Source organism: Cinclus cinclus, chromosome 6 (genome assembly GCF_963662255.1).
Source record: "Cinclus cinclus chromosome 6, bCinCin1.1, whole genome shotgun sequence".
In the NCBI taxonomy this organism is placed as follows: domain Eukaryota; kingdom Metazoa; phylum Chordata; class Aves; order Passeriformes; family Cinclidae; genus Cinclus; species Cinclus cinclus.
Window position 1 is genome coordinate 15,671,388 of NC_085051.1, and position 14,694 is coordinate 15,686,081.

Here is a 14,694-nt window from a genome sequence, read left to right on the forward strand (position 1 = left end):
TTGGTAATATTCCATCTAAATCATAAGTAATTGTGACAAGCCCACAGAAACCTTTGTCTGTCCAAATGGCTGCAATATTCAATAAAACAATTACAACGTAGTAATTTATGAAAACTCTATTAAATGAAATATTTTATAATATAGCAGTAAATAACACCCCGCCAAAAAGCCAAACAAAACCTAAAGGAATACAAGAGAAACAGATAACTTAAATGTAGCTGATATTTTCTGAGAATAGAAGTGGGAATAAGAGGAAACAATTATTTTCTTTTAATGCAACCATTTTACTCAGGTAATTGGGCATTTTCATATGGCAGAAATAGATTTGAATTAAACATTAAAAAAAGCAAACTGAAGAGAAAGTATTATTTCATCATTAAACACATGGCTGTCCAAAACAACAAAAGGAAAGTCTCCTTTTACTTGTAAAAATTAATTCATAGCCATTAGACTTTGGACAAGTCTTTCTCAGAAAGCAGTGTTAAAAATACTAAAAAAAGACATCAATTCTAAATGTGAAGGCTAAAGAGAAAAAAAAAGAAGACAAAGCTTTAGACACTACTTTTCAATGGGTAATAATGGGTGAATTTAAAAATTTGCAATTTACAACCTGAACAACCTCCAAATCCAAAATTCTACTGGAACACCTCTTTTTAGAAACCAGCTCTATAATTTCTTGTGCCACAGCAGACAGCTCCAGACAGTGCATTGCAGAGATTTAGTAATTAACAAAGATGATGAAAAATGATAGAACAATGAAATATTATGAGCTTTACCTGGAGAGGAAGGAGCGCTGGAAGACTGCTGGTCTGTGGAAAAGGATGGCCAGGAGTGCTGACAATCTGAGTCAGAGTGAAGATGCACATGAAACAGAGATAGGAGAGGAGACCAAAAAAAAACCAAAAAAACAACAAACCAAAAGAAAAGAAAAAAAAAAAAAAGAAGATCCAGACAGACAGCTGAGGAGATGCAAACATATCTAAAATTTAGTATGTTCTAGCTGCCACAAAATTAAAAATACTGTGGAAAACAGTGTATGAAATTGTACAAGGGTGCATTACACATTGGCAGAATGTTCAGTCACCACGGTGGTGGAGTCATTGCTTCTCCAAGCCTATTTTTCATGCCAGTGTCAACTGCTGCAAGATATTCTTCCCTACAGGCCAGTCTCTGTTTGCCCCTTTCCTCCAGTCATCAGGGTTCCTCAAGTCTTTCCCTTTCTTAATTGTCCAAGACCCCTCCTGCTCTGGTTCACACTGTTCACACTGCAGCTCTCTCCTGGTCAGACTTCAGTGCTGCCAGCTGGATGGGGCAGTTGGACAACCACATTTGAAGCTTCCAAACACATCCCATAAAAAAGTTTCCGGAGCTGCGCACTTAAACCATGTAAACCAAGTGCCTGCCTCAAGCTGAATTTCTTGGGGAAATGTTTCAGGCAAGCAAGGGGAATCCAGTGATGAAAAAGAGCCTCAGGAAAAAAACAATCTTCTCATTATCTTTAGTTCTTTTGAATAGCATTATGCTATTAACAACTATTTCATTAAGAATTGCCTGTGAATTCACACACTTTGACAGACTGATGTTTTTAGGAATGGGGCCTTACTTTTATGCAATAAGAAAAACTCTTCAAATAAAAAAAAACATATTGGAGTGGGGGGAAAAAGTGAAAAAAACCCTGTTTTTGCAAGTGTTCTCTCAGTGCTACACACATGCCCTGGTTCCACCCAGGACAGGGTTAATTTTTGCAGTAGCCAGGATGGACCATGGCTCCTTAGGTTTTTGCAGAACTGATGGTGCCAGGAGAAAGAAAGAAGGCAGAAAAAGCTGGAAATCTCTGGTTGCACAAAAATCACTGGCAGGGAAGCCAGATGAGGGATCCAGGAGTGTGAAGACCGAAGTGGGCAGCCCAAAAATTAACTGGATATGAGTAAGCAGCATATGGATATGTTACTAGAGCCTTTCTGAAGAACAAATTAAAGTTGAATGAGTATCCTTTATCCTTGTACTTTCTAAGTTTCTTCCTTCTGAGCTTTTGACTTGGCATCTCCAGTTTTCTGTTTAAGTAATCTTCTTCACAGCAAGTAAAATAACACTCTCTTCTCTTTCTTTGAGCTGCTGTGAGAACAGTGTTAGATAACCTCCAGGTCCACTGAGCTCTGGCTGCCTGGCTGGAACATAGAAACTGAACCTATGATGGCTGGTAAAGCTCTTCTGATATTTCCCCAAGATGAAGGAATTTCTTGTTCACATAAAACAGGTGATCTGTTTGGTGGCTCTCACTGCCCTCCTGATCTTGTTCCAACATGTCCATCCCTGACAGAGATGCATTTCTTGGCATGGTGCAAACCCAAGGATTGATCAGGGGAGACAAGGAGATTCAGTTTGATTTTGCTGTTTTAACACCTTAATTGCACCTGTGTCCCATGTGGGTTCAGGGGTGACACTGAACCTCTCTACTTCAATTTAATCCAAGCCTGAGCATCCTTGCACTCGATCACTGGAGGAAAGCCTCTGTTGTCTGTAGTGATCTCAGAGCAGAAAACTTACAGGTGGCTCATAGCACTCTCACTAAATCACAGAGGTCTCTTCCCCAGACCTAGGTCTAATCCTACTGTCTTTGGGGAACACTCAGTTGTTAAGAAAATGCCTAAGCAAGCACATTAGAAACATCACAAGACTACATGGCTGCTTAAGTGATCCCAGAACCCAGACAAACAGTAAAATAAATTATTTAATTTATGGGTCCCCATCTGTTCACAAATATCTACAGCACATTTTTACAGGAACAGCATGTACTTCAGAATGTACAACAATGGGGAGGTCAAATTTTAAAGTTTTCTCTCATCCTAATACAGTTATTTAGAAATTAATTCTCATCATATGCTTAGATAACTACTGGATGAATTATATTTTATTTATTAGAAAATTATCTTTTTCTATTGTTATACATACATGAATATTTTTTCTCAAGTATAGAAAAACATTAGAGGTCATCTACTTATACAAATGAGGGCTCACCTTTCTCTTTGCAATGAGACTGGGTGCAGCTGTGACTACAAGTGTGAAAACGTGCATTTTCTGTCTGTCTAGATCTCCTTGGCTGCAATTCATAGACATTCTATGGCACTAGACACACATGAAAAGCACTGCAAACATTACACTGTCATAAGCTGGCATGCCACAAATAGAATTATTTTCCTCAACTTACCAAGCAATTTTAACTTTCCTGTTTGTCCTGTATACTTGTAACAGTTTACAGAAGAGAACACAGATAAAAAAGAAAAAAGATAAGTGTCAGAAGAAATTAGAGAAAATCCTGTTACTGAAAGCTATAGAACTGATTTTTGAAATGGCAATAGTAGGCTGCCATCAAATTGTATTGTCCTTAATCAGCTCAGAAATTTAGTGGTAAACGGTGGGACTTTACAACTCTAAGCATTTGTAAGGTTCTGTAATTTCACTGGCTTGAAGAAAGGTGTCTGTACTCATATTTTGGACACACACTTATCTCAGTATTGTCCACCTTTTACAGCTATGTCATTTCTACCACCAGATGCAATTTGCAACCATTACTTAGCAGAGGCCAAGAGTGGAAAAGCATGGATGATGCAGAACAACACAAGCACACCAAAAAAGTACACAGAAGGCAAGACTTTCTGTTTGAATGAAAATATGCCCAGTTCCAGTCCACGCTGCTGTCTTATTTTAAAGCTTGTTCATGTCAGCCAAATTTTTGAGGAAAAAACCGTAAGTACTTAAGGTATCTGTAATCAACAAACACACCTTAAAAATTAAACCTTGCTCTTATTGCCAAAATTTGAGCAATACACAAAAAACTTCCAATGAAGGTACAATTCAAAAATGCCACATTGTCAATTCAGAGTTATTTTGGAAGTTCAGTACAGCAAAAGCAAATATAAATAAGCTATTAATCATAAGGTGATTATCAATGTCCTGTCTTCTTTTTCCTCATACTGTACCATTTTGTACAGTGACATTTAATGCTGATGGATCCAGATTTATCTTAAGTACTTCTGCTTTCAAAACTTGATTCACAGCACTGAGCAGATGGCATGAGCACACTATGGTTTCATGTAGCAGACTAGGTTTGGTGCCAGGGCACACCAATCCTTTTTGGTCCAGGTACAAGCACAATAGTAACACATTCTGCATAAGTTTCACATGGATAAACTGACAGCTAATCCCTGTAATTTCAGTCAGTTGCAGAATTGGGGAATGTATGCACCAGCCTAAGAGGCAAAAGTCTTCCAGCAGGCAGAAATGAGAAATTATTTCATATGTCTGCAGTGGAGCATGCTCATTAAAGCAATGGTTAAATCTCGCCCAGACAAGCCAGCAACCAAAGGTAAAAAAGCAAAGTATTTTTGCTTTACAATGACAAGAGTTTGTTCTTTCTTACCAATATTTAAAAGGACCTGTATGCAAATATAATCATAGAACCACAGAATAATGAAGCTAGAATCATAGAATGATTCTATGAATAGCTATAGAAACACAGAATCATAGAATAATGGAACTTCTTACCAGAATTTTCAAATGGTTCAAAACTGAAATCAGGTTTCCTGTCTTCTGCCACGTGCTCATAAGTGATGTGTGGTATAGTCAACATCCTGTCTGGAGAAGAAGGTCCATTGTCCTTGTCTAACTTAAATTTCTTCTTTTTAACCTAAAAAACCCACATAAATTAAATTACTCAAACCAAGTCACACAGAGTTGTCTCTTCAGTGATGTCTTCAATAATAACGCAGTCCCTAATGAGCTATAACCAATTAAAAGAGTGCCTGAATTGCATTTTCACGATCCTACACTGTGTTTCTCATTATGCTGCCCCCTCATCCTGCCAAAATTGGCTAATCACTAGATTTCTGCACATTGTCATTTCCAAATCCCTTGCCTGCAGTAAAAAAAAAAAAAAAATCTGCTGGTTATGCTGCAGCTTATATAAATCAAACTATTCTAGAATATCTTTATCATTTTATGGATGCAATAAGTCACCTTCAGCACAAAGCCAATGGATATATTGCTACTGAACTCAGGTGAACCTTGGAGATACAAGAGAAGATTTTTCACAACATCCTCTCCTTCCAGCTTGTGACTGCTGTGCAATACTCTTACAATAGAGAGGATGGTGTACTACATAATCTAAAGATTCTGACAAAGGATTTTTGTTGCTGTATTTAAAACAAAAAAACTCTGAACTTATTGAATCTGTTGATACGACAATCATGTATGTAAACAACCTTGTATGTAGGCACAAGAAGTCTTTACAATGAAAGCTTAGGAAATCACAAAACTAATGGCTGAAAGAAACAGAAGTTTTGTTGGGTTTTGTTTGTTTTAATCAATTCCAAGTTAATACCGTGGAAGTGGTAATATTATTTTATTTTTTTACCTTTCCTTATAGTTTTCCAAACAACAATGGTAAGTAACTGACTGATGTGCCCGATTTAGGTCATTATTACTCTTTTCCAAATCCTCAGATCCATCAAAAAAGTCAAGCTTGGGGAAACCCAGAAAATCAACTTCTAGATTATAATCTTTGTATACTTTATTATTTATACTTCATTACTTTGTATACAAGTAATAATCTGGAAAACAAGCAGAATAAATAATCTCTAGAGAGTAAAAAATATAATTTACAATATTTAAATTACTAAAATGCAAAACATTAGTTATTGATACCATCACCGATTTCTTTGGTTTTGGACTGGGGGACAGCAAATGATAATTCCTGGCAGGTTTTCGAATGTATATTTTCCATGTAGAAGATTCTGGGTTTTCTGCAGCATAACATCTCCATGCAGTCTGGAACAAATGTTTTAAGCAACAGAATAATTAATCAAATTAGTGGCTCACTATACAACACAGTAACTTCCAAGTAGCGTGTCAGTCATTCTTTATTTAATTATATTCTTGAATTTGCCCTCTGGAAACAAACTCAGCATGGTTTAGAACCCTTGCTTAGTAAATAAAAACCACATAGTTAGAACTGGGAAACCACACAGAAAGATCAGTCTTTTCAAGTGCAACTTTAATTCTCAGTAGCAACAAACAAATAATGAGAGACGACTCTAGACTGGACTCAAAAAAAGGTCCAAATTTCATGCTCTGCCCCAGTTTCCTACCTGACTTTAGGCATTTTGCCTATTGCATCCTGTGTTACAGATCCCTACTCAGAAAAAGACCAAAATTGCTCTTTCATGCCTCACAAAAATACTGCCAGAAATAAGAAAGGAATTGTGATGTGGTCAGTAGGGCTATATCATATGAAGAAATGAAACTGAGGGCACAACAGAATAGTACCAGTGGTTAACCAGGAGCCAAAACATAAACCCAGTCCTCCCTCTTGCCAACCACCAAGGATTAAATCCCATGTTCTAAGGCAAAAGGGAGGAAAAGCAGGGCTAGGAAACAAGACCAACAAAAAAGCACTACTGCATTCTCTCTTAACTGTGTAAATATCAGAATTAATTAATTATGAGTCTCCAAATTAAAAAGGCAGATTCTCACTTACTACATGAAGAAAGGACACACTTATACACAAACAATCTCAATCAGGGAAGGACAGAAAACCTGAGATGAAAGAAACAAAGCAAGGCAGAATGAGAGGGTAAAATAAACAGCAGATGGAAAGTAAAGGAAAAGACTCCCACCACATAAACCCCTCCACAATTAACAGAATAGTGGAAGAAACAAATGACCTCTAGAAGAAACCAAGAAGGAATACAGGGAAAGAAAATTACTCATTTGGGCTGTTCTCTCTGTTCTCTTGTCTTGTAACTATTTTGAGAACATCATGGTTTAAGAACCATCTTTTTATAAATCATTTGTAAACACTTACTGAATTGGGCATTCAGAAGTCCGAGACTATTAGTAAATCATAATTTCAACTTTCAAGAGCAGGTAATCAGCAATTCACTGTCTATCCTCTACTCCTCCTTAGCATTTCTGATGGAGCCAAGCACAGCATTCTCGACATGAAGTCTCAGGCTTCCCATTGATTTGGTGTTCATTTCCCAAAAGAATCAGTGGGAACATTAAAAAAAATTCCATTCTTTACAAAACCATACCATTCGAGTCTCAAGACTTTTAGCTAATCTCTGGCTATAACCAGAGTCTTTTTCACATTAACTCTGGGACTGTTTAGTTTCAAGCATAAACTTTACAGTTAGCTACCGTTTCCATAAAGATCCTGACCTGGAAATCCACATTCACTCATGAAGCTGGAGAAATAAGTCATATGAGAAAGAAAAGAAATATATGGTGTACATAGAGCTTCCTTTTAAATTTGATCTCTATGCTTCTAAAGCTATGTGCAGGTACTGAGTAGAGGGAGGAAAATATGGAAAGCCTAGAATGAAACCACATTAATACTTGTCCAGGGTGCAATGCTGGATCCAATGAAGTAAAGGATGAAACCCCTTTAACCATACTAATATTGAGCTGCAATTGCATTTATAACAGGGGGATTGATATTTTCCTTCCTGTCAATTATCCTACATGAAAAGACTGATTTCACAGTGGTTCCCAGCCACCTATTCTAGAGCTGAAAAGTCCAAACAACATTTCCCTATTTAAGATTCTGACTTATTTCTCCTAAATGTGAGAATTTTAAGAATTTAGTTGTCCCAATTGAAACATATTTGACATCTGTCTTTACAAGCAACAATGCATTTTTTAAAAGCACAATTCTACATGAAGCCTCCTCTTCATTTTTTTCATTACTGCAAGCATAACATTTCATAACATTTTCCCCAGGCAAATTGTTTAATAATTAGAGGATAACTTTCAGTTTTGATTTTAGCCAACTGAATGAAACACTTTACACTGATTTGGGAGTGTACCCTTCTGCTCATTATTTTACATTAATGTAATACATTACATTGCATCTGTAACTCCTGTACAGGTTTTAATGGGAATCAGGGAGGGAAAAACTACCAAAAGCTTGGGAAAAAAACCCAGGAAAAAACCTACTATAAATGGAAAGCAATGACAGCATGCAATATGCAAGAACTCAGTACCTGTATGAGTGAGGCAGCAGCTGGAATCTGACGGTTGAAATGCTTCTGTCTTTGTTTCTGTTGTACCTTTAGGGCAAAGCCTGAACCAAGAATTCCCTGTGGAAAGAAAACAAACCTTTTTTTTTTTTTCTTTTCTTTCTTTCTTTTCTTTTAAGAGTGGAGGGAAAGAACCACACATAAAATTGCCAGATTATGTTGTGTTAACAAAATTCCATTCAGCATCATAAAACCCAATTAATTATTTCGAGTAAATTACTTAATACAGTGAGATTTTTCATCTCAGTTATTATTACTTGCTGAAGCAAACTGTGAATGCTATCATGCCCTGATGCAAAGCCTGCTGGACTCAGACTTGAGAAAGGAAACACAAATGATATTTCATACCCTCTAAAAGTCTCACAACGGCTTCTTCAGGGGAATGACAGAATAGGAGAAAAAATATCAATCTGATGGTCTTAACTTCATTTTTATGAGAAATAAAGCTTTGGCAGGACATGATGTAAGCCACTAGATCTTTTAACTGCGGTATAGTAATTTCTATTTCCATAGTTTAATCCATGGTGGGAGTGAGGGAAGAGGATGAAGAAGAGAAAAAGACATCATTCAAAATGGCCAACTGAGTTGAACACAATGCCATCTAATTCACTCTCAGAACAAAGGGACATGTACTAATGGCACTGGATGGTGTAAAATCCAAACTAGACTCCAAATGTAGTATAGATATGAAGTCCAAATTTAAGTAAAGAGCAAGCCATTTATTTGGTGATTTGCACAGGTATGGGCATATTTAACACAAGTTTTAGTAATGGTGAAAATGAAAGCTTCTATAAATCAGCTTACATGATTACACCTACTCAAGGAAAGCACAATTCTTATTTTACACATAGTAGAAGGCATCAGAACAGCCAGAGATTTTGGCTCAACCTGTAAGAACTGTTTTAATCATTAAATATTTTGAAAGGAACATTAAATGCTCCTCCTATTATGTTCATTTAGTAAAGATCAAAGACATGACTATGCTCAAACACTACATATTTGGGAAATGAGGGATCATTGCCTGATCCAGAACCCACACCAGTGGTGTTAGCCACTACAATCACTTGTGACTGATCTCAACCAGATCCTCTTACTTGAAACACCAACAAGAGAGCCTGCAATAGAGCTCCAAACCCTGAATTCTCCCTTGGGGCAACTCACAGGAACAACTTCATTCAGTAAGGAAAATCCTGCTAATAAAGGGGTGATTGGTGTTGTTCTACTTCAGCAAAGATTAGGGAAATCTGACAGATAAACATAAAACATGACTGTGAAGACACGGCTGCTACACAGTAATTTATAAAACATTTTTTGTGACATTTTAGATGGATTTAAAAAGAAACAACCAACCAAATCAAAACCCAAACAAAAACACCCCACCACCAGCAGTCTTCAGACAAAAAATAGTAGGTTTTGGCATTTTCCATACCGACCATTTCATCTATCTGATTTATCTTCTAAAATAAAAGTGGAAGAGATTAGAATGAGGAGGAGGGGGAAATCATACGCTTTAAAGGCAAACTGATGCTGGAGAATTAAAAAAATTTAATTATCCTCCTCTCTAAAAGGTTATGTATCTTTAAAGTAGGCAACTAATTTTAAAAGGTCACTGGAGTTTTAGCAGCTACTACTTCATGCTGTACAGAACTTTTTATGATGGTACTGGCATACAAGTATTCTTATCTATTCTGTACCACCCCCACCAGTTCCTCATTAGAATTAAACCAACATCTGCTAACACCACTGCTTATGTCCCCGAACTGAAAAAAATAAAAATGTAAACAGAATGCTTCAGGTGGCACAAACATTTTAACAGCACAATTCAGGAGTATTGCCAAATTTGTGGAAAACATACCCTTAACTACCTCTGGCACTGGATATTTGGGTTTTCAAGCCACAGTCCAAGTCTTGCTGATTTTGAAGTGTCTTGTTTCTTGTTTGAAAGCACTCGGGAACCCGTTTTCAGTGCAAACTAAGTGCCATAACAGCTTTAAAATGCCAGCTCTAGGTTGCCTTTGAAAGTATGACTTTGGCCATGGACAGATATTAATTCTGTGAAGAACTGCATCAGTGTCTCTGGCTGCTGGCTGCTGTCTTTCTGCCAGGGATATCTTTTTGGAAGAAGGATGAACATGAGAATTCTCCATTTCACCTTGGAGAATCAGTTGAGTAAACTATGAGCGAATGCCTTAAAAACACCACAGCATTATCACTTAGTTATCACATTCTTCTTAGTTATCACTAAGAAGAAATTAGAAATAATTACCTTTACACTTCTGAGGTAGGCTGGGACAATTACTTGGAAGTAAACACCTCTTTCTCAAATACAAATCCTTCTCAAATCTAGTGCTGCATAGAAAAACCACTGCATATTTATTTAGCTCCTTCTAGAAGCTCTTTTGTTTATACAAGCAACATAAATTTCAGCTACAGTACAGAAGCTTATTACAAAGCTTACATGACATCAGGTTAAAAGAAAGGTTAAAGAATCAGTAACAAAAGCTCCCTCTGATAACTAATGAATCTACATCACACTGTTGCAAAAGTACAAGATAACCTACCGCAGGCAGTGCAAAAAACGAGATTGCAAACACCGAAAAACAAGATGCAATTGTCTTTCCTATCCAGGTCTGTGGCACTTTATCTCCATAGCCAATAGTTGTAACAGTCACCTGCAAGAGAAATAAAGAGGGCATTACAGCAAGTATTAACATGGCACTTTGGGCTTTTTGCTTTCTCTTCCTTTATATTTTATTTCAAAGAAGCATTAGCTGCATCCCTAACTCTCCCATTGTCAGCCTGTGTGACACTAATGAAGGTTAACTCTTCCTTCCAGGTTTGCTTCCCCACCAAATACTGAATGGGAAAACATACAGGAAACTGAATCACAACAATATATGTTACTAAAATCTTGCAAAGTAGAACCATTAATTAAAGTCTTCATGGCTGAGGCAACTGTGCAGCATATGAAGTTACTGGGATAGGGGCTGCCTGCCCACGTCACATCATGTCCTTAGGGAAAGGCTGCCAACAGTTCTGAGCTGGTGATTTGGTTTCTGGGCAGTTTCTGTTTGCGGAGGATGTTGCAGGACTGTTGCATGGAGGGAGCGCACACACACCCACACACACCCACACACACACACACACACACACCCCCTGTAACCAGGCACGGCGACTGCGCTCAGGCGTGAAGCGCTCTAGAGATAACACGGGTATAAACAGCAAGAGGGAAATTTTCCATGTAGCAAAGACCCTGAAAACAGCCTAATGAATCACCAATTCATATAAAACACTGGGAGCAGGAACAGATAATTTAAAGCACGCATGCAGGAAACATCTGTTGAGTTTGCCTTTCAGAACACTGAAGTCAAGATTACCACTACAGTGATGTAGCATAACAAGGCTTAATAAGTCATTATTTGCATGAGCTCAAGGAAAGAACATTATTTGTTTGAAGGACAAGGATACATCTGGCATCTGAGAGCCATTTAAATTCACCTACATCTCCAGCTAGTTCTGAATTTGTAAATTAGAGAGATTTTTATCTATGCCTTGGAGGAAGGCTAACCAAACCAGAGCATGGGAAACCACATGAAGCCCTCAAGCAGCTGAGGCACAGCTCAGTTGTTGGCTGGTCAGATTTTCTTCTGACACTGAGGGCTTCAGCTGCCTGGGACACCGACACACACACGTCCCCACCTTGCCCTGAACTTGTCCACCCTCTAAGCAAAGTCACCGCATGCCAGTCAAACACAAGACAAAAGGGGCAGCTTGGGGTGGTGATGCTTGCTGCAAGCTCCTTGCTGGTTGCTGATACTCAAAACATTCAAGTATTAGTTTTTAATTTTCAGCTTAAGTTTTTTAAAACATGGCCTTTTTCCAAAACTCTTTCACATCCCACAGAACAGATAGTTAACTACCCGAGCACCTTTGCCTGTATTCCTAAAATTGTTATTAAAATTCCACCTTAATTGAGGACCTGATAATGGATGGAAGGCTGATGTTATCTCCTTACCTACAGAGGAGGGTGGCTTGAAAGAAAATCCTAAAGCCTAATTACAATTTCACTTTCAAATATATGGAAAAAACCCAGAAAATATAGGAAAAGTTATGGCCTCCAATGCCTTCTTACAGAGAAGATCATGAGAGAAAATAATGCTTCTGTTTTTGAAAAAAAAAAAAATAAATCCTTGTAAGCGAAAAATGTCAACTATCAACTATTTTATGTTACAGTCTTAAAATCATGTTGAAATACACACATTAACCAGAAATGTGCAAAGAAATAGGTGCTTCTGGGCTGGCTGAAGTGTAACTGAAGAAGAATTCATATACATTGGAGTATTTGTCACTCCTTTCCCACCACATCCCTGCCCCTTCCTTCTGAATTAGTTTGTATGAATCATCAGTAACACAAAAAAAGTATTTCCTATGATTGTTGTCTAGGAGGCTTTTTTAAAAGAAATTTTTGGAAACTGGGTTGCAAATTGAAGTGTGCAGTTAACTTTTTCCTCTGCCCCCATAATTCTAAACCATCTACAGATGCATTGTATTCTGAAATTGTATTTTCTGTTTTTCCCCAAAATATATGCAGTTGAAATTTTACATGCCAAGTTTCTGCCCTAAGTCATTCTTTACAGCTGGATTAAAACTCCCTAAAGAGCACGATACTAATTTTGCAATTGTAAAAAAGGATTTTATAATGGAAATACTGACTCAACTTCTACTCTAGCATAGTAAACATGTTGGCATAATGAAATTAAATTGATACAAGAGCTCACACAATGAATTTAATTGAAAAGCAGCCTGTAAAACAATTGCTTTAATTAGGAACAAAATCATAGTCTTCCACTGACTGTTTTAAAACTTTGATCTGATGAATATCACTGCAGATTTAGGCATTAAGACTAATGTTGTTCCTATTAAATTTGTATCAAAAGTCTGAATAGGGGAATACGAAGCAAAAACACACTCAGAAAGAAGAAATAGTAATGTTCATCAGCACTGAGTAGGGAAAGGATTTTATTATAGGTTACAGCAGGCCAAAGTGAGCACAGGAAACTGATCAGGTAAGTGAGGATGTTCTGTCTATGAAATCCTTGCTGTGTATCTGGGAAAATTTGGATAGTTAAACAGCTGCAAAAGACAAGAATCTCTAGATTAAGCTATATTTACATCTGTACTTTGCAAGTAACCATTTTAAAAGGTTTCTTCACATCTGCCCCATAAGAGTTCAATGCATGAGAGCAAAAGGTAGTTGGAACCTCTCTCAAAGTTAAAGCTCAGAGATGAGAAGGCAGCTGCAAAAGAAGAGATGCCTTGCAAAGAGCATTTAAAGATACCTTCATCTTTCAACCCCTGCTCCAACAGTTCCTGAACTGAACAACTCACCCTCAAAAAATACAAACACATAATCCCAAAAACAGGATTTTTTTTTTAAAAAAAAAGGATGTCACAGGTGTAGAGTTGTTACACTTGACTTGTAAACCACGAAGAAACTAAAAATTACATGCGCCCTTCTGTGAAAGATGGAAATCAGTGTACAATTCTCAATTCTTTTTTTCAGAAGTGGGGGTGGAGGGGGAAAGGGTTCTGAATAACACAAGATCCACAGGATCATTTTTCATGAAGCTATTTTGTAAAATTTGCATTCACTTATTTTATAAGTTAAGTGAGATTACTTTTAATTTAGAAAAAGTTTTATGCATGTGCAGTTTTGAGGGAAACTTCCTCTAACTCTTCAGCACAGCTTCCCCCCAACTTTGATTTTCAGTTTACATTAAGCACACACTGATGGGCTTTGCTAAACAGTACGTTGTTTTGTGTAAGCTTAGGAGTAAGCAAACTTACACATGTTTTGGTGAATTTGGTCCTTAGTGAAAAAGCCTATCTTCTAAGCTGTAATAATTAAAGGAACAAGAAATCCTCAAGTTAAGCTGTTATTTACTGAAAACTGCTTGCTTCAATTCAAAGCAAAAGGAACAGAGAAATCCCCATGCATGAGTATATTCAATAATTGCTTTTCGAAGTAGTGCTCATGATCTGTTAGCACATTTTTTCTGAGGCATGTTCATACCGAAGTGAAGGTTGGAAATTGTGTCTTCATTCAGTGGATATTAAAAGTAGAGCTCCTCTCAGTTGCTCTAAGACTGGATTGAAATGAATGCTGAAGGAGAGATGGAGGGAGAGAAAAACAACAACAAAACAAAAACCCACAAGCAAACAATAAAATCCACAAAACCCCCAGAGACAGTGAGCAGGTAGCACTTTCTGAAGGTGATAATCTCTGACAGAGTTAATGAGAACATTTATCTTATTTTTTTGAGCATCTGTTTTTTAAATTTTATTTTTAATGTTTTCCTGGTTTTCTTGGTCTAGAATCTATATTAGGTCTTCAAAACTGTCAGTCTGGACATGACAGACAATATAAGCAGACTAATTTTGAATACTGGCCCTGGGGAACTGATAGACATTACATTTATTTTACTTGCTAACACTAAACCTGTTTCTGAAAGACATACAGATACCCTGCCACTGGCAGAATTTATGCAGCTTGCACTGCATTTGAAAGCAGCAATAATACAGACAACTCTTCATGCCATAAGGCAACGTTAGGTTT

The 14,694-nt window shown here is 37.2% G+C and overlaps 1 protein-coding gene across 1 annotated transcript in view; it reads right to left on the reverse strand.

Annotated features, from left to right (window-relative positions):
• Window positions 1–14,694, reverse strand: part of KCNQ1 (potassium voltage-gated channel subfamily Q member 1) — a 327,765-nt gene that overhangs the window by 228,026 nt on the left and 85,045 nt on the right. The window contains exons 7-12 of the mRNA XM_062494734.1: window positions 10,640–10,750; window positions 8,043–8,138; window positions 5,704–5,826; window positions 4,546–4,687; window positions 3,209–3,235; window positions 777–842 (exon numbers count right to left, since the gene is read on the reverse strand). Of these exons, the coding sequence (XP_062350718.1) occupies window positions 777–842; window positions 3,209–3,235; window positions 4,546–4,687; window positions 5,704–5,826; window positions 8,043–8,138; window positions 10,640–10,750 (565 nt within the window). The remainder of the gene's footprint in view (window positions 1–776; window positions 843–3,208; window positions 3,236–4,545; window positions 4,688–5,703; window positions 5,827–8,042; window positions 8,139–10,639; window positions 10,751–14,694) is intronic.